This window comes from Pseudophryne corroboree, chromosome 11, assembly GCF_028390025.1.
Source record: "Pseudophryne corroboree isolate aPseCor3 chromosome 11, aPseCor3.hap2, whole genome shotgun sequence".
Lineage (NCBI taxonomy): Eukaryota > Metazoa > Chordata > Amphibia > Anura > Myobatrachidae > Pseudophryne > Pseudophryne corroboree.
The window spans coordinates 138,940,169-138,960,845 of NC_086454.1; the positions used below are offsets into that span (position 1 = coordinate 138,940,169).

The 20,677-nt window shown below is 48.7% G+C and overlaps 1 protein-coding gene across 1 annotated transcript in view; it reads left to right on the forward strand.

The window, feature by feature from the left end:
• The window catches only part of POLA2 (DNA polymerase alpha 2, accessory subunit), a 254,105-nt gene that overhangs the window by 134,474 nt on the left and 98,954 nt on the right, over window positions 1-20,677 (forward strand). The window contains exons 9-10 of the mRNA XM_063944856.1: window positions 6,309-6,464; window positions 8,605-8,667. Coding sequence (XP_063800926.1) covers window positions 6,309-6,464; window positions 8,605-8,667 — 219 coding nt within the window. The remainder of the gene's footprint in view (window positions 1-6,308; window positions 6,465-8,604; window positions 8,668-20,677) is intronic.

Below are 20,677 nucleotides of genomic sequence, written 5' to 3' on the forward strand. Positions count from 1 at the left end.
GGCTACGGGCAGCGGTGCCCACCGGGAACCCAGACTGCGGGCTCTTGTTTTACACTTTATTTGGAGTAAGCCAGTATAAAGAAACTACAGGGACCGTGTGCCATTAAGGGGGCGGGGCTTCTCGGAGAGTGGGACCAGAGGCTAAACGGCACCAATTCCTGCTGCTAACAGGTTGCATGCAGAGACTGCTCCTCCACAGAACCCACTAAATCACCATTGTAACTGGTACCAGTGTGTTATAGTGAAGGGGGGAGCGCAATATCAGCGGTTATACCGCTGTGGAAAAATTTACACGTAGCAGACACCCAGCGGGGCGCTGCTTGGTCTGTGGCATAGTGTGCTGGTTCCATTCCGCTCTGTGGCCCTCATTCCGAGTTGTTCGCTCGCTAGCTGCTTTTAGCAGCTTTGCACACGCTAAGCCGCCGCCTACTGGGAGTGAATTTTAGCTTTGCAGAATTACGAACGAAAGATTCGCAGAATTGCGAAAAGAAATGTATTTGCAGTTTCTGAGTAGCTCGAGACTTACTCTGCCACTGCGATCAGTTCAGTCAGTTTCGTTCCTGGTCGGACGTCACATACACACCCAGCGTTCGCCCAGACACTCCCCCGTTTCTCCAGCCACTCCCGCGTTTTTCCCAGAAACGGCAGCGTTTTTTCGCACACACCCATAAAACGGACAGTTTCCGCCCAGAAACACATACTTCCTGTCAATCACACTCCGATCACCAGAACGAAGAAATTTCTTCGTTAAGCCGTGAGTAAAATACCAAACTTTTTTGCAAATTTACTTGGCGCAGACACACTGCGAACATTGCGCATGCGCAGTTTGCGACTAATCGCTCCGTTGCGAAAAACACTAACGAGCGAACAACTCGGAATGAGGGCCTGTGTCACTCCATTCAGGGTCAGCTGGGATAAGTGTGCATAGTTCACTAATACTACACTGTGTTATCATACGAACTGTGTGTTTTTCTGCTCAGCATGTCTGCAAATAAGTCTGTGTGTAATTTATGCAAGGCTAGGTTTACACCTTCCTCACTGAGGTCCCTCATGTACCTAATGCTCAATTCCTTCACAAGCTAGTGATGTGCAGGAACCTTAGTGCATGGAATCATTTAAAACTATGGTTTCCAGTATTAATTCAGAGTTGGCTACGGGTAAGCAAGAAAGATCAGCCCTGAAACAAACAATGGACACGTTTATGGTTGCTGCTGCAGACCACAGACAGGCTCTTCAGCCCCCCTGTTGGTCTCTCACAAACGCAGTCTCCCTCACTTGCTACAATCTGATTCTGAACTACCAGAGTTTGATGGAGAAGCTGAGGTGGAAGAGGATAATTCCCTGTCCCCAGGTGTTGAGACCCTCATTTATGCCGTTAGAGAGGTGCTCAATAGGAAGAAGAAGAACAGGCAGAGGAATTGTATTTTAATGTGAAACCAAAGTCCTCTGCAACCTTCCCGTTCTCTAAAGAATTAGATTCTCTGGCTAAGGCAGCATGGTTAAATCCTGACAAAAAATTTATTACCCCTAAACGGGTGTTAAATTCTTTCCCTTTCCCTACAGAGGATAGGAAAGTCTGGGAAACCCCACCGGCAGTGGATACGTCTGTGTACAGGCTGTCACGTAAGATTGTTTTACCTGTTCCTGGGGCTGTTTCCCTTTAAAGACCCATCTGACCGCAAAATTTAAACTACTCTTATATCAATTTATACTGCAGCAGGTGTAGCCCAACGCCCTAACTAGGGAGGCCAATCCCGGGCCATTTTTTCAATCCCAGGATTCGGGATTGAAAGATGCTCAATCCCGGGATTGTAGTAGGGATCAGTGTAAGGAGCAGGGAGAGTGGATTTGGAGGGCAGCAAGGGAGGGAGGATGTAGGGAGCAGCACAGAAGAATGGATGTAAGGAGTAGGAAGGGAGGGGGTGGGTGTAGGGAGGATGTAGGGAGCAGCACAGAAGAATGGATGTAAGGAGTAGGAAGGGAGGGTGGGTGTAGGGAGCAGGGAGGATGTAGGGAGCAGTGAGGGAGGGTGTAGTAGGTAGCGATACTAAAGTATTACTATTAGGTGTGTAACAATTGTTATGGGCGCCAGTGAAAAAGTAAAAAAGGAACTAAAGAAATAGTATTAAAAATAAATAATAATAATAATGTCAGTGGCATCTGTGAAAAGAAATGGTTTGTTCAATAAATGTTTACTTTACAGCCCTTTTAGTGTGATAAGTAAAACTGGTGTGCTGGAGTTTGATAATGGGACAGGTTACATGTCCCTATCTTACCCTAACTGGTACCTTTTCCTCCGCTTTCCATTAGTGCGGTGTCCTTGGGTGCATCTAGCCGCGATCGGCAGTTGTCGATGACGTCACCAACTGGTCCCTTAAATCTGCTAAGTTCTGCGTCTGGCTGGGCAGTTGCCGGTCTCCTCTCACGCTGGCAGTAACCATGGACACACAGTGACCACGCCGCTGCATTTCAAATGTAGCGCCGGCTGCCAGCCAGTCAGAACTGGCAGTCCGGCAGCCAATCAGGAGCCGCTACTGCTGTCCTGATTGGCTGCCGGTTCGCCAGCTTCGATTGGCTGGCGGCCGGCGCTGCATTTGAAATGCCGCCGTCGCGGTCACTGTGTTCATGGCTGCCCGAGATGTAAGTAATACCTCGCTGACAGCCGGGCCGCATAGCCGGGCAGCGCTGTACTATAGTGCTCGGCGCTGCCCGGCAAAACTGCGCATGCGCACCCTAATCCCGGGATTGGAGGCTCCGATCCCGGGATTAAAATCCCGGCATTTTGGGGCCCAAATCCCGGGATCCCGCCAATCCCGATCCCAGGATTGGCCTCCCTAGCCCTAACATAGTATGCGGCTGGATTTCTAGAGCCATGGTAAAATGGTCTGATGACATTTTGAAAGGATTGCTTACACTACCTCAAGAAGAGATAGTTACATTATTACAACACATCCAGGATGCTGCAAACTTTGAGTGAGACTGTTAAAGAACTTAGTATCATTAATGGCTGTACCACTGCTATGGCAGTATCGGCTTGTAGAGCCTTGTGGCTACGTCAATGGTCAGCAGATGCCGATTCCAAAGAAGGGGTTGAAAACCTTCCTTTTACAGGTGATGCCTTGTTTGGGGAAGAACTGAACAAGTGGATATCTCAGGCAACTGCAGGTAAAAAGGCATATCTGCCGTCTGCCCCGCCACCTGCCAGGCGCCCGTATTCTGGACCCTCCCTCCAGTCCTTTTGGGTGGCCAGATTCAGAGGCAGGGCCAGAGGTGCCTCCAATGCTGCTAGAGGGTCTCACGGTAAGTCACATAAACCAGCAGCTGCTGGACCTGCAGACCAGGCCTCAGGAGCCTCTTCCACGAAGCCCTCTGCATAATGGTTGGCCCCAGCAGCAAGGCAACTTTCAGGTAGGTGCTCGCCTTCAACACTTCACCCACGTATGGGCAGAGTCTTGCCAGGATCCTTGGGTGAGGGATCTCATATCCCAAGGGTACTGGTTGGAATTCCAGGAACTCCCTCCTCTTAGATTCTTCAGGTCAGGCTTACGAGCTTCACAGGAAGCAAGGGTTTCCATACAGCAGGCAGTGCAAAAACTGCTTTCTACAGGAGTTACTGTTCCAGTGCCTCCTCAGCTGCACACAAAGGGGTTTTATTCAAGTCTCTTTATGGTTCTGAAGCTGGACGGCTCGGTACGGCCTATCTTGAATCTCGAATCCCTGAACCCGTTTGGGTGTTCAAATTCAAGTTGGAATCTCTAAGAGCTGTGATAGTGAATTTGGAGGAGGGGGAGTTTCTGGTGTACCTGGATATAAAGGATGCGCACCTACATATCCCAATTTGGCCCCCTCACCAAGCGTTCCTTAGGTTCACGATTCTGGACCAACATTTCCAGTTTCAGGCCTTACCCTTCGGTCTCTCCACAGCCCCAAGGGTATTCACAAAGGTAATGGTAGAAATTATGCTACAACTGCGCATGAGGGGTGTCCAAATAATTCCGTACCTGGACGATCTCCTGATAAAGACTGTGTCCAGGGAACAGCTACTGCACAGTATTGACTTGACTACTCGTTTGCTTACGGATCACGAATGGATACTCAATTCCAGAAATCTCACTTGGAACCGTCTCAGAGAATTCAGTTCCTGGGGATCATCCTGGATACGGTGTCTCAGAAGGTTTACCTTCCCATGGACAAGGCCTTGACTATTCAGTCTATGGTCCAGTTGGTGCTGAAACCTCGCGTGATCTCAATTCATCTGTGCATTCGCCTGCTGGGCAAGAGGGTGACCTCCTTTGAGGCAATACAGTATGGCAGGTTCCATGTGCGACCGTTTCAACTGGATTTGTTGGATAAATGGTCGGGTCTCACCTGCACATGCATCAGCATATAACCCTGTCACCGAAAGCACAAATTTCGCTACATTGTATCTGCAGTGCGCAGCCTGACTGACAGCTCAGGAGCACACAGCCAAACAGGAGAGTGCCATGATGTGGCGCTCCCTGATTGGCTGAAGGGACCCTCTTTGACAGCAGTCACGGGGGGTCCCGCCAGTCGGGGAAAGGGGATCCATGTGTAAACATGGATCCCCTTTCAGTGCGTGGTTCGGGTAATCCGTTTTTTTATTTTACCAAATCCCTGGATTATAATTTATAGGAAGAGGACCGATCTACCCCGGATTCTTTGTAAGTATAATTTTATTTACAGGTATCTCGGGATTCTACTGGACAAGGGGACCGAGTGCTTCGTGTCAACATAGGTAAGTGTGCATGTATGTTTAATAAAATGTTACTATCACGGTGTGTGTGTGTGTGTTCTTTTTTTATTTGGGTATTTATTTTGTAGTAGAACTACAGGTACCAGTGCCCCCCCCCCCCCCCCCCCCCCCCCCCGCATGCTGGTACTTGTGGTTCTCCAAGTACCAGCTTGCGGGGAAGGCTTGCTGGGACTTGTAGTTCTGCTACAAAAAACAATATTCTTTTTTTTTACACAAAAGGCTATCAGCCTCCCATCCGCCGCCCTTGGATGGGGGGGGACAGCCTCGGGCTTCACTCCTGGCCCTTGGGTGGCTGGGGGGGGGGGGGGGGGGACACCCCTTGATTTAAGGGGTCCCCGACTCCTCCAGGGTATTTTGGCCAGGGGTGACTGGTTGGTGATTTAATGCCAGGGCCGCAGGGACCAATATAAAAGTGTCCCCCGGCTGTGGCATTATGTCTCTGACTAATGGAGCCCGGTGCTGGTGTTAAAAATACGGGGGACCCCTACGTCTTTTGTCCCCCGTATTTTTTGCACCAGGACCAGGTGCAGAGCCCGGTGCTGGTTGTTAAAATATGGGAAATCCCCTGTAAATCCCCCCCCCCCCCCCCCGTATTTTTACAACCAGGACCGGCTCAAAGAGCCCGAGGCTGGTTATGCTTAGAAGGGGGGACCCCACGCAAAAAAAATAATTCAGATTTTTAACCATTTCACATCCCTTCCCACTGATAAACATGCACGGATCTCACTGATCCGTGCATGCCTATCAGAACATGGTAAAAAAAAAAGCAGGACTATTTGAAAACTGCTTTTTTTTTTTTTTTTTTTTCACGGCAGTGTTTGGCTATTGCCGGCAGTGATTGTGAATTCGAATTTTTAGTAAATTACCGAGTTGTATAAAATAACAGGCGTGTTTGACAGATGGTATATTCATTCGTATTTTTTTTCTTTAACTTAAAAAAAAAATACGAATGCCCTCATCACTGCCGAGAATTGAGTTTAGTAAATTCCCGAGATGACACTTTGATGAAAAAACACCAATTCGGTCAAAATCGTGAGCTTAGTAAATATACCCCCATCCCCCCAGTAATTCCTTTTCTCGTAGTCCATAGTGGATACTAGGCGCCCGCCTCTGTGCCTCGTTTTCCTGCTTACCTGGTTGTAAGTGTTATTGGATGGGTTTGCTGTTATTTCCCTGTTCCATGTTTGGTTGGCGTTGTTATCCTTATATTGTTAGCGTTGCTTTCCTCTGTTCTGGTTAGCTCTGCTTTCTTATTGTTGTGTGTTGGTTCGTTACCTCACCGCTTTATGTGTTATTGCCTTCTCTCAAAGTATGTCCGTCTCCTCGGGCACAGTTTCCTAGATGGAGTCTGCTAGGAGGGGCATAGAGGGGAGGAGCCAGAAGACACTATTGATTTCTTAAAGTGCCAGGCTCCAGTGGACCTGATCTATACCCCATGGTAATATACTATTCCCCAGTATCCACTACGGACTGCGAGAAAAGGAATTACCGGTACGTATTAAATTCCTATTATTATTTTTTCTCCCCTCTTTAGGAGACTGTGACCGTGCTTGGGCAGATTGGCTGCGATAGCAATGGGAGGCTGAATGCCAAATCTGTGATCCTGGAAGGGGACCGGGAGCACTCATCAGGGATGCATGTCCCAGTGGATTTGTCAGAGCTGAAGGAATATTCATTATTTCCTGGACAGGTATTTAATTGACCAGGGATCTATTGTTGATTAATGCCAGTATGTATTATAGTGGAGAGGTCTTTGTGCAGACACTGCTTCTGTAAGTATACAATAAAATGAGGGATCACACACATTCACAAAGAATGCCTATTTATTTGACTTATTTGATAAATATCCATGCAAAGTCTCTCAGCTGGTCACACACAGTGTAGGTTAATGCAGGTTTTTTTGGTAGCTCTAACCAGTGTACTCTGTGTGTGCCCTTGAGAATGGTTGTTGTACATACAGTATCAATGTATTTTACTCAAGCAAGTATGGTGGCAAGTCGGCTCACACTGTGATCGGCCCCCATCACTGCATTGTGATGTCAATTTATTTTTGTTAAGAGCTGCGGCTCATATCCCTGGCAGATTCCGATCGTTGCTAAACTACCTTGTACTTCCGTCTGGCGATCCCCGCCGGTTGCTAAGCAACCATGACGACCGCAGTGAATTCTGGGTCTGCAGCTATCTAAACAGCCAGAACCCATGTTGTATGTGCAACGCTGCAGGTGCATGAAGTTGTTTAATTAAAGATCCCTCCCTCTCTGGCAGCGCTGATTGTTGCTGGTTCCTGTTATAAGGCACTTAGGGGGACATTTACTAAGCAGTGATAAGAGCGCCAGTGGTGAACCTGCCCATGACAACCAATCAGCACTGAAGTAACATCTATAATTTACATACTTTAAAATGATACAGAGCTGCTGATTGGTTGATGGGGCAACTTCTCCACTGGCTCACATCTCCGCTCTTATCTCTGCTTAGTAAATGTCCCCCTTAGCCCAGCTCTCCAGTGCTGGTTATAGCTTGTGCCTTGTCTGTATAAGCTGTAGGTCCTTGTTTCCAGCTCCTGTGAAGACTTTGCCTGTCTTGTGGATACTTTCCTGGATTATCTAACCATTTGAGTCCAAATTCTTGCCCTGTCTGTACCTACGTTCAGTCCCAGTGTGCCTTAACCCATCGTCTGCCATTTTGGTGTTCCTGCACTCTGCCTGCAAAGTGTACCAACTGCACAGTACCTGCATACCATCTGCGCTGAGCCTACAAGCCATCTGTACACTGCCTGCATTCTATCTCACATCCTTATCTGCTCATGCTGCGTGCCTGGCCCAGCCTTGACCTAAACCCTCTGTGCTCCTGTGTGTCCATTTACCCTTGGTTATACTCCAGCTCATTATCCTGTGGTCTCCAGCCTATTGTGTGAGCCCCTACTACTAGTGGTTTAAGTCCAGATGGCAACTTAAGTATCTGTGTGCGTGTTGTGTACTAAGGGAAGGCTGTTATTGACTGAAGACCCTCTCACCGGCTGTAAGGGTCTCTCACAAATAGTACCGGAGTTCCCTAACAATTTACTTTGAAGTGCATACTTGCAACCAGCTGGTCAGCTTCCACTTGTCAAATTAAAACCATTTATTTATGTTTGCATGGGGGATAACATTCCTTGCAGATGTTACATGCTATAGTCAACATTGCCATAGAATGATAGAGGCAAAAGTTATAAAGTCTTCTTTGTCCGCTAGGTGCGCAAAATGTTTCTTTCCATCGGAGGAATCATAGGGGGTCATTCAGATCTGATTGCTGCTGTGCGTTTTCACATAGCGGGCGATTAGGTCATAACAGCGCATGCGTATGCATCGCAATGTGTTTGCCCTTCGGACAACAACTGGGACCGCCGGTCAGCGACGGGAGTGTTCGGGGGAAAACGCAGGCGCGCCCAAGCGTTTTCAGGGAGTGTGTCAGACGTCAGCTCTGACCCCGATCAGCCTGAATCTATTACACTGGCAGAGACTGCACACACAGAATTTTAGCAGTTCGGCGTACACATAGCATCGCTCACTTGCACAGTGAAAATACACTCCCACTGCAGGCAGCGACTATCTGAACGCAGGACAGCAAAAAACGCAGCCCAGCAATCAGATCTGAATGACCTCCATAGATCTGAAGCAGCCTTCAGCTGAGGTATTGGGTCATACCATGCATGCTTTTTGCTGTGGGATTTAGCTGCAGTACTAGGAAGAAAGAAAATATCTTGTCTGCTAAATCTACTCTAAGTGGTACAGTCATTGAGAATATTACAATTAGACACAAAATACTAGGATTGTCTGTTTCTTGTGTTCCAGGTTGTGGTCATGGAAGGGACCAACAGCACTGGAAGAAAATTTGTGGCTTCAAAGCTTTATGAGGTAACTTTACATCATGGCTTTGACTATTTTTACACTTGGTCAGTCAGGAAACGTGGGACAGCTGTCCCTATAATGCCTGATATGTCACTGTGAAGTTAATTTTATACAAACATTATTTTAGATTTGCTGTGCACAGAACATTCAGTGAGAGATTTAGCAAAGCTTGGGGAGAGGTAAAGTGAAGAGAGATGTACAGGCAATCTGCTCCTAACTCATTTTTTCAAACACAGGCTGTAAAATGATCACAAGAAGCTGATGGGTTTTTACTTCATCTCTCTCTTTCACTCCGTTCCTTACTGTTTGTGGTTAAAGTATTACTCCAAGAGCTTTTTTAAATGTGCAACATTGAATGTAACTATTGTCCGCTAAAATTCCAGACTTATTTAAGCATTTACTAATATGGAACCATAAGTTACTCTGAGGAGCTTACTCTAAGGAGTAAGTCAGCTCTGTATGTTTTCGCTCTGCGCATTCTGTGAGGCAAGTTCACACATATACTGGCGCTTTATAACTGTACGCAACTCGCATGTGCACTTGCAAAGAACGTACATAACATGTTTGTAATGGCATATCCACAAAGCTTACCAAGGGCATGTAGATGAAACTGTGACCTATGTAGAGTTGTGCAGGCAAGCAGATATGCTATTTTCATATGGAGCTTTTACACCATGGATAGGGCTGGTGTATATGCTCACTGATCACGTGAATGGATTGGGGTGGCCTGGCCGCATAGATATGTACAACTCTGACTACACATGTCTGTCTGCGGGTGTAATTGCATCTGACTTCTGTTCAACTCAGCATCTGCCCCAATGTGTGCAAACCCAGTCCTGTGCTGCAACACGCAACTTGTTTCTTTCATCAGGACCTCGGACAGGGCAGTGGAGCGCTTGTGAAATCTGTTCTCCCGGGTGTTTAGTGCACGCCTGTCCGGCATGTGCTCAGAGCAGCAGCATGTGTAAAGGTGGAGTCTACCTTGCTTTGCCATTGGCATTTGTTCTTTTGCTGGTGCACTGCTAAAATGATTTGAATGTCCTATAGCTGACTATGCAATATGAGTGATGTTCTACTTCCAGTATTTCTCTAACGTCCTAAGTGGATGCTGGGACTCCGTAAGGACCATGGGGAATAGCGGCTCCGCAGGAGACTGGGCACAACTATAAAGAAAGCTTTAGACTACTGGTGTGCACTGGCTCCTCCCACTATGACCCTCCTCCAGACTTCAGTTAGAATCTTGTGCCCGGTTGAGCTGGATGCACACTAGGGGCTCTCCTGAGCTAGAAAGAAAGTATATTTAGGTTTTTTATTTTCAGTGAGATCTGCTGGCAACAGACTCACTGCAGCGAGGGACTAAGGGGAGAAGAAGCGAACCTACCTAACAGGTGGTAGTTTGGGCTTCTTAGGCTACTGGACACCATTAGCTCCAGAGGGATCGACCGCAGGACTCGACCTTGGTGCTCGTTCCCGGAGCCGCGCCGCCGTCCCCCTTACAGAGCCAGAAGCATGAAGAGGTCCGGAAAATCGGCGGCAGAAGACTTCGGTCTTCACCAAGGTAGCGCACAGCACTGCAGCTGTGCGCCATTGCTCCTCATGTACACCTCACACTCCGGTCACTGATGGGTGCAGGGCGCTGGGGGGGGGCGCCCTGAGGGCAATATTAGACACCTTGGCTGGCAAATCTACATCATATATAGTCCTAGAGGCTATATAGATGTAAAAAATACCCCTGCCAGTATTCCAGAAAAAGCGGGAGAAGTCCGCCGAAAAAGGGGCGGGGCCATCTCCCTCAGCACACTGGCGCCATTTTTCCCTCACAGCTCCGCTGGAAGGAAGCTCCCTGGCTCTCCCCTGCAGTCTGCAAGCTACAGAAGGGTAAAAAAGAGAGGGGGGGCACTAAATTTAGGCGCAGGATATAGATATAGATATAGCTGCTATATATATATATATATATAGCAGCTATAAGGGAAAAACACTCATTTATAGTGGGATCCCTGTGTTATATAGCGCTCTGGTGTGTGCTGGCATACTCTCTCTCTGTCTCCCCAAAGGGCTTTGTGGGGTCCTGTCCTCTGTCAGAGCATTCCCTGTGTGTTTGCGGTGTGTCGGTACGGCTGTGTCGACATGTTTGATGAGGAGGCTTATGTGGAGGCGGAGCAGATGCCTGTAAATGTGATGTCACCCCCTGCGGGGTCGACACCTGAGTGGATGGTGCTGTGGAAGGAATTACGCGACAGTGTCGACTCCTTGCATAAAAGGTTTGACGACATACCAAATGTGGGACAGCCGGCTTCTCAGCCTGTGCCTGCCCAGGCGTCTCAAAAGCCATCAGGGGCTCTAAAACGCCCGCTACCTCAGATGGCAGACACAGATGTCAACACGGATACTGACTCCAGTGTCGACGACGATGAGACTAATGTAACTTCCAGTAGGGCCACACGTTACATGATTGAGGAAATGAAAAATGTGTTGCACATTTCTGATGTTACCCCCAGTACCACAAAAAAGGGTATTATGTTTGGAGAGAAAAAACTACCAGTAGCTTTTCCTCCATCTGAGGAGTTAAATGAAGTGTGTGAAGAAGCGTGGGCTTCCCCTGATAAGAAGCTGGTAATTTCTAAGAGGTTACTAATGGCGTACCCTTTCCCGCCAGAGGATAGGTCACGTTGGGAACCATCCCCTAGAGTGGATAAAGCGCTCACACGCTTGTCAAAGAAGGTGGCACTACCGTCTCCGGATACGGCCGCCCTAAAGGAATCTGCTGATAGAAAGCAGGAGGCTATCCTGAAATCTATATATACACACACAGGTGTGATACTGAGACCAGCTATTGCTTCAGCATGGATGTGCAGTGCTGCAGCTGCGTGGTCAGATTCCCTGTCAGAAAATATTGATACCCTAGACAGGGACACTATATTGCTAACCATAGAGCATATAAAAGATGCACTTTTATACATGAGGGATGCACAGAGGGATATTTGCCGGCTGGCATCCAAAATTAGTGCAATGTCCATTTCTGCCAGGAGAGGGTTATGGACTCGGCAGTGGACAGGAGATGCGGATTCCAAAAGGCACATGGAAGGTTCTGCCTTATAAGGGTGAGGAGTTGTTCGGGGATGGTCTCTCGGACCTCGTTTCCACAGCAACAGCTGGGAAGTCTACATTTTTACCCCATGTTCCCTCACAGCCAAAGAAAGCGCCGTATTATCAGGTACAGTCCTTTCGGCCCAATAGGGGCAAGCGGGTTAAAGGCGCGTCCTTTCTGCCCAGAGGCAGAGGTAGGGGAAAAAAGCTGCAGCATACAGCCAGTTCCCAGGAGCAAAAGTCCTCGCCCGCTTCCTCTAAGTCCACAGCATGACGCTGGGGCTCCACAGGCGGAGCCAGGTACGGTGGGGGCCCGTCTCAAATATTTCAGCAAGCAGTGGGCTCGCTCACGGGTGGATCCCTGGATTTTTCAGATAGTATCTCAGGGGTACAAGCTGGAATTCGAGACATCTCCCCCCCGCCGTTTCCTCAAATCTGCCTTGCCAACCACTCCCTCAGGCAGGGAGGCAGTGTTACAGGCAATTCACAAGCTGTATTCACAACAGGTGATAGTGAAGGTACCCCTACTTCAACAAGGAAGGGGTTACTATTCCACAATGTTTGTGGTACCGAAACCGGACGGTTCGGTGAGACCCATTTGAAATTTGAAATCCTTGAACACATATATAAAAAAATTCAAGTTCAAGATGGAATCGCTCAGGGCGGTTATTGCAAGCCTGGACGAGGGGGATTACATGGTATCCCTGGACATCAAGGATGCTTACCTGCATGTCCCCATTTACCATCCTCACCAGGAGTACCTCTGATTTGTGGTACAGGATTGTCATTACCAATTCCAGACGTTGCCGTTCGGTCTATCTACGGCTCCGAGGGTCTTTACCAAGGTAATGGCCGAAATGATGATACTCCTTCGAAAGAAGGGAGTTTTAATTATCCCGTACTTGCACGATCTCCTGATAAAGGCGAGGTCCAGAGAGCAGTTGTTGGTCGGGGTAGCACTATCTCGGGAGGTTCTACAACAGCACGGCTGGATTCTAAACATTCCAAAGTCACAGCTGGTCCCTACGACACGTCTACTGTTCCTGGGGATGGTTCTGGACACAGAACAGAAAAAAGTGTTTCTCCCGGAGGAGAAGGCCAAGGAGCTGTCATCTCTAGTCAGAGGCCTCCTAAAACCAAAACAGGTGTCGGTGCATCACTGCACGCGGATCCTGGGAAAGATGGTAGCTTCTTACGAAGCAATCCCATTCGGCAGGTTTCATGCAAGAACCTTTCAGTGGGACCTGTTGGACAAGTGGTCCGGATCGCATCTTCAGATGCATCGGCTGATAACCCTGTCTCCAAGGACAAGGGTGTCTCTGCTGTGGTGGCTGCAGAGTGCTCATCTTCAAGAGGGCCGCAGATTCGGCATACAGGACTGGGTCCTGGTGACCACGGATGCCAGCCTTCGAGGCTGGGGGGCAGTCACACAGGGAAGAAACTTCCAAGGACTATGGTCAAGTCAGGAGACTTCCCTGCACATAAATATTCTGGAACTGAGGGCCATTTACAATGCCCTAAGTCAGGCAAAACCCCTGCTTCAAAACCAGCCGGTACTGATCCAGTCAGACAACATCACGGCGGTCGCCCATGTAAACCGACAGGACGGCACGAGAAGCAGGACGGCAATGGCAGAAGCCACAAGGATTCTCCGATGGGCGGAAAATCACGTGTCAGCAGTGTTCATTCCGGGAGTGGACAACTGGGAAGCAGACTTCCTCAGCAGGCACGACCTCCACCCGGGAGAGTGGGGACTTCATCCAGAAGTCTTCCAACTGATTGTAAACCGTTGGGAAAAGCCACAGGTGGACATGATGGCGTCCCGCCTAAACAAAAAGCTAGAAAGATATTGCGCCAGGTCGAGAGACCCGCAGGCGATAGCTGTGGACGCTCTAGTGACACCGTGGGTGTAACGGTCGGTTTATGTGTTCCCTCCTCTTCCTCTCATACCAAAGGTACTAAGGATAATAAGGAGAAGAGGAGTAAGAACTATACTCATTGTTCCAGATTGGCCAAGAAGAGCTTGGTACCCGGAACTTCAAGAAATGTGGTCAGAGGACCCATGGCCTCTGCCGCTCAGACAGGACCTGCTGCAGCAGGGGCCCTGTCTGTTCCAAGACTTACCGCGGCTGCGTTTGAGATTAAAGCTAGGAAAGAAGTAACCGCAAACCATTATCACCGCATATGGCGAAAATATGTTGCGTGGTGTGAGGCCAGGAAGGCCCCAACGGAGGAATTTCAGCTAGGCCGTTTCCTGCACTTCCTACAGTCAGGGGTGACTATGGGCCTAAAATTGGGTTCCATTAAGGTCCAGATTTCGGCTCTATCGATTTTCTTCCAGAAAGAACTGGCTTCGCTACCTGAAGTTCAAACTTTTGTTAAGGGAGTGCTGCATACCTCCTGTGGCACCATGGGATCTCAACGTGGTGTTGGATTTCCTAAAGTCACATTGGTTTGAGCCACTGAAAACCGTGGATTTGAAATATCTCACGTGGAAAGTGGTCATGTTGTTGACCTTGGCTTCGGCCAGGCGTGTTTCAGAATTGGCGGCTTTGTCATGTAAAAGCCCTTATCTGATTTTCCATATGGATAGGGCAGAATTGAGGACTCGTCCCCAGTTTCTCCCCAAAGTGGTATCAGCTTTTCATCTGAACCAACCTATCGTGGTGCCTGCGGCTACAAATGACTTGGAGGCTTCCAAGTTGTTGGATGTAGTCAGGGCCCTAAAAATTTATGTTTCCAGGACAGCTGGAGTCAGGAAGACTGACTCGCTCTTTATCCTGTATGCGCCCAACAAGTTGGGTGCACCTGCTTCAAAGCAGACTATTGCTCGCTGGATCTGTAGCACGATTCAGCTTGCACATTCTGCGGCTGGACTGCCGCATCCTAATTCAGTGAAAGCCCATTCCACGAGGAAGGTGGGCTCTTCTTGGGCGGCTGCCCGAGGGGTCTCGGCTCTTCAACTTTGCCGAGCGGCTACTTGGTCGGGGTCAAACGCGTTTGCTGAATTCTACAAGTTTGACACCCTGGCTGAGGAGGACCTAGAGTTTGCCCATTCGGTGCTGCAGAGTCATCCGCACTCTCCCGCCCGTTTGGGAGCTTTGGTATAATCCCCATGGTCCTTACGGAGTCCCAGCATCCACTTAGGACGTTAGAGAAAATAAGAATTTACTCACCGGTAATTCTATTTCTCGTAGTCCGTAGTGGATGCTGGGCGCCCATCCCAAGTGCGGATTGTCTGCAATACTTGTATATAGTTATTGCTTAACTAAAGGGTTATTGTTGAGCCATCTGTTGAGAGGCTCAGTTGTTATCATACTGTTAACTGGGTATTGTATCACGAGTTATACGGTGTGATTGGTGTGGCTGGTATGAGTCTTACCCGGGATTCAAAATCCTTCCTTATTGTGTCAGCTCTTCCGGGCACAGTATCCTAACTGAAGTCTGGAGGAGGGTCATAGTGGGAGGAGCCAGTGCACACCAGTAGTCTAAAGCTTTCTTTATAGTTGTGCCCAGTATCCTGCGGAGCCGCTAATCCCCATGGTCCTTACGGAGTCCCCAGCATCCACTACGGACTATGAGAAATAGAATTACCGGTGAGTAAATTCTTATTTTTAATATAGCTTACGTTTTATTGATACTTAATGAAGAATGTGTATTTACAAACAATACAAGAATGTGTAAGTGATTACATGCTGCCAAAGAGGCGTTTACACGTCTCCGCTTATGGGCAGAAATGTACTATGTTTTGTGTGCATCTTTTTAGTATAAAATATGGCCATTTTTTAACTAAACCTGGCACATACCTAAAGATTTATCTGTCAGATCTGGCTGATTGGAATGAAATTCTGGTAATGGATGAGAGCAAATGACAATTACCATTTGCTCCCAAACATTGGAATAATGGTCAATCAGGCAAATTTGTTAAATCCATTTGATTTGACCCAGTGGTTCTCAAACTCGGTCCTCAGGACCCCACACAGTGCATGTTTTGCAGGTAACCCAGCAGGTGCACAGGTGTATTAATTAATCACTGACACATTTTAAAAGGTCCACAGGTGGAGTTAATTATTTCACTTGTGATTCTGTGAGGAGACCTGCAAAACATGCACCGTGTGGGGTCCTGAGGACCGAGTTTGAGAACCTGTGATTTAACCAATTTGTCTGAACTACTTTTCTCTAACGTCCTAGTCGATGCTGGGGACTCCGTCAGGACCATGGGGATTAGCGGCTCCGCAGGAGACAGGGCACAAAAATAAAGCTTTAGGATCAGGTGGTGTGCACTGGCTCCTCCCCCTATGACCCTCCTCCAAGCCTCAGTTAGGTTTTTGTGCCCGTCCGAGCAGGGTGCAATCTAGGTGGCTCTCCTAAAGAGCTGCTTAGAAAAAGTTTTTAGGTTTTTTATTTTCAGTGAGTCCTGCTGGCAACAGGCTCACTGCATCGAGGGACTTAGGGGAGAGAAGTGAACTCACCTGCGTGCAGGATGGATTGGCTTCTTAGGCTACTGGACACCATTAGCTCCAGAGGGAGTCGGAACACAGGTCTCACCCTGGGGTTCGTCCCGGAGCCGCGCCGCCGACCCCCCTTGCAGATGCCGAAGATGGAAGAGGTCCAGAAGCAGGCAGCAGAAGACTCTTCAGTCTTCCTGAGGTAGCGCACAGCACTGCAGCTGTGCGCCATTGTTGTCAGAACACTTCACACAGCGGTCACGGAGGGTGCAGGGCGTTGGGGGGGCGCCCTGGGCAGCAATATATAATACCTTTTTATGGCTAAAAATACATCACATATAGCCCTTTGAGGCTATATGGATGTATTTAACCCCTGCCAGATCTCAGATTCCGGAGAAGAGCCCGCCGAAATAGGGGGCGGGGCTTATTCTCCTCAGCACACAGCGCCATTTTCCTGCTCAGCTCCGCTGTGAGGAAGGCTCCCAGGACTCTCCCCTGCACTGCACTACAGAAACAGGGTAAAACAGAGAGGGGGGGCACTTTTTTTGGCGATATTAATATATTTAAGCTGCTATAAGGATACAACACTTATATAGGGTTGTTCCCATATATATTATAGCGCTTGGGTGTGTGCTGGCAAACTCTCCCTCTGTCTCCCCAAAGGGCTAGTGGGGTCCTGTCTTCAATAGAGCATTCCCTGTGTGTCTGCTGTGTGTCGGTACGTGTGTGTCGACATGTATGAGGACGATGTTGGTGTGGAGGCAGAGCAATTGCCGGTAATGGTGATGTCACCCCCTAGGGAGTCGACACCGGAATGGATGGCTTTGTTTATGGAATTACGTGATAATGTCAGCACATTACAAAAATCAGTTGACGACATGAGACGGCCGTCAAACCAGTTGGTACCTGCCCAGGCGTCTCAGACACCGTCAGGGGCTGTAAAACGCCCTTTACCTCAGTCGGTCGATACAGACCCAGACACGGACACTGAATCTAGTGTCGACGGTGAAGAAACAAACGTATTTTCCAGTAGGGCCACACGTTATATGATCACGGCAATGAAGGAGACTTTGCATATCTCTGATACTACAAGTACCACAAAAAGGGGTATTATGTGGGGGGTGAAAAAACTACCTGTAGTTTTTCCTGAATCAGAGGAATTGAATGATGTATGTGATGAAGCGTGGGTTAACCCAGATAGAAAAGGGCTAATTTCTAAAAAGTTATTGGCATTATACCCTTTCCCGCCAGAGGTTAGGGCGCGCTGGGAAACACCCCCTAAGGTGGATAAGGCGCTCACACGCTTATCAAAACAAGTGGCGTTACCGTCTCCTGATACGGCCGCCCTCAAGGATCCAGCTGATAGGAGGCTGGAAACTACTCTAAAAAGTATATACACACATACTGGTGTTATACTGCGACCAGCCATCGCCTCAGCCTGGATGTGCAGTGCTAGAGTGGTCTGGTCGGATTCCCTGACTGAAAATATTGATACCCTGGATAGGGACAGTATTTTACAGACTTTAGAGCAATTAACGGATGCTTTTCTTTATATGCGAGATGCTCAGAGGGATATTTGCACTCTGGCATCGAGAGTAAGTGCGATGTCCATATCTGCCAGAAGAAGTTTATGGACACGACAGTGGTCAGGTGATGCGGATTCCAAACGGCATATGGAAGTATTGCCGTATAGAGGGGAGGAATTATTTGGCGTCGGTCTATCGGATTTGGTGGCCACGGCAACTGCCGGGAAATCCACCTTTTTACCTCAGACCCCCTCCCAACAGAAAAAGACACCGTCTTTTCAACCGCAGTCCTTTCGGTCCTATAAGAACAAGCGGGCAAAAGGACAGTCATATCTGCCCCGAGGCAGAGGAAAGGGTAAGAGAGGGCAGCAAGCAGCCCCTTCCCAGGAACAGAAGCCCTCCGCGGGTTCTGCAAAGCCCTCAGCATGACGCTGGGGCTTTACAAGCGGACTCAGGAGCGGTGGGGGGGTCGACTCAAGAATTTCAGCGCGCAGTGGGCTTGCTCACAGGTGGACCCCTGGATCCTGCAGGTAGTATCTCAGGGTTACAGGTTGGAATTCGAGAAGTCTCCCCCTCGCCGGTTCCTAAAGTCTGCTTTGCCAACGTCTCCCTCAGACAGGGCGACGGTATTGGAAGCCATTCACAAGCTGTTTTCTCAGCAGGTGATAGTCAAGGTACCCCTCCTACAACAGGGAAAGGGGTATTACTCCACGCTATTTGTGGTACCGAAGCCGGACGGCTCGGTAAGACCTATTCTAAATCTGAAATCTTTGAACCTGTACATACAAAAATTCAAGTTCAAGATGGAATCACTCAGAGCAGTGATAGCGAATCTGGAAGAAGGGGACTTTATGGTGTCCCTGGACATAAAAGATGCTTACCTGCATGTCCCAATTTGCCCTTCACATCAAGGGTACCTCAGGTTCGTGGTGCAAAACTGTCATTATCAGTTTCAGACGCTGCCGTTTGGATTGTCCACGGCACCTCGGGTCTTTACCAAGGTAATGGCCGAAATGATGATTCTTCTGCGAAGAAGAGGCGTATTAATTATCCCTTACTTGGACGATCTCCTGATAAGGGCAAGGTCCAGAGAACAGCTGGAGGACGGAGTAGCACTAACCCAAGTAGTGCTGCAACAACACGGGTGGATTCTGAATTTCCCAAAATCTCAGTTGACCCCGACAACACGTCTGCTGTTCCTGGGAATGATTCTGGACACGGTTCAGAAAAAGGTGTTTCTTCCGGAGGAGAAAGCCAAGGAGTTATCCGAACTTGTCAGGAACCTCCTAAAACCAGGAAAAGTGTCTGTGCATCAATGCACAAGAGTCCTGGGAAAGATGGTGGCTTCTTACGAAGCAATCCCATTCGGCAGATTCCACGCACGAACTTTTCAGTGGGATCTGCTGGACAAATGGTCCGGATCGCATCTGCAGATGCATCAGCGGATAACCTTATCGCCACGGACAAGGGTGTCTCTTCTGTGGTGGTTGCAGAGTGCTCATCTGTTAGAAGGCCGCAGATTCGGCATACAGGACTGGGTCCTGGTGACCACGGATGCCAGTCTGAGAGGCTGGGGAGCGGTCACACAGGGAAGAAACTTCCAGGGAGTATGGTCAAGCCTGGAGATGTCTCTTCACATAAATATACTGGAGCTAAGAGCGATTTACAATGCTCTAAGCCTGGCAAAACCCCTGCTTCGGGGTCAGCCGGTGTTGATCCAGTCAGACAACATCACGGCAGTCGCCCACGTAAACAGACAGGGCGGCACAAGAAGCAGGAGAGCAATGGCAGAAGCTGCAAGGATTCTTCTCTGGGCGGAAGATCATGTGATAGCACTGTCAGCAGTGTTCATTCCGGGAGTGGACAACTGGGAAGCAGACTTCCTCAGCAGACACGATCTACACCCGGGAGAGTGGGGACTTCATCCAGAAGTCTTCCACATGATTGTGAACCGTTGGGAAAAACCAAAGGTGGATATGATGGCGTCTCGCCTCAACAAAAAACTGGACAGGTATTGCGCCAGGTCAAGAGACCCTCAGGCAATAGCTGTGGACGCTCTGGTAACACCGTGGGTGTTCCAGTCAGTGTATGTGTTTCCTCCTCTGCCTCTCATACCCAAAGTACTGAGAATTATACGGCAAAGGGGAGTAAGAACGATACTCGTGGCTCCGGATTGGCCAAGAAGAACTTGGTACCCGGAACTTCAGGAGATGCTCACGGAAAATCCGTGGCCTCTACCTCTAAGACGGGACCTGATTCAGCAGGGACCGTGTCTATTCCAAGACTTACCGCGGCTGCGTTTGACGGCGTGGCGGTTGAACGCCGAATTCTAAGGGAAAAAGGCATTCCAGAAGAGGTCATTCCTACACTGGTTAAAGCCAGGAAGGAGGTGACTGCACAACATTATCACCGCATTTGGAGAAAATATGTTGCGTGGTGTGAGGCCAGGAAGGCCCCCACGGAGGAATTTCAATTGGGTCGATTCCTACATTTCCTGCAAACAGGATTGTCTATGGGCCTCAAGTTGGGGTCCATTAAGGTTCAAATTTCGGCCCTGTCGATTTTCTTCCAGAAAGAATTGGCTTCAGTTCCTGAAGTCCAGACTTTTGTAAAAGGAGTACTACATATACAGCCCCCGGTTGTGCCCCCAGTGGCTCCGTGGGACCTTAATGTAGTTTTGGATTTTCTCAAATCCCATTGGTTTGAGCCACTCAAATCGGCGGATTTGAAATATCTTACATGGAAAGTAACCATGCTACTGGCTCTGGCTTCAGCCAGGAGAGTGTCAGAATTGGCGGCTTTATCGTATAAAAGCCCATATCTGATTTTCCATTCGGACAGGGCAGAACTGCGGACGCGTCCTCATTTTCTGCCTAAGGTGGTGTCAGCGTTTCACCTGAACCAGCCTATTGTGGTGCCTGCGGCTACTAGCGATTTGGAGGATTCCAAGTTGCT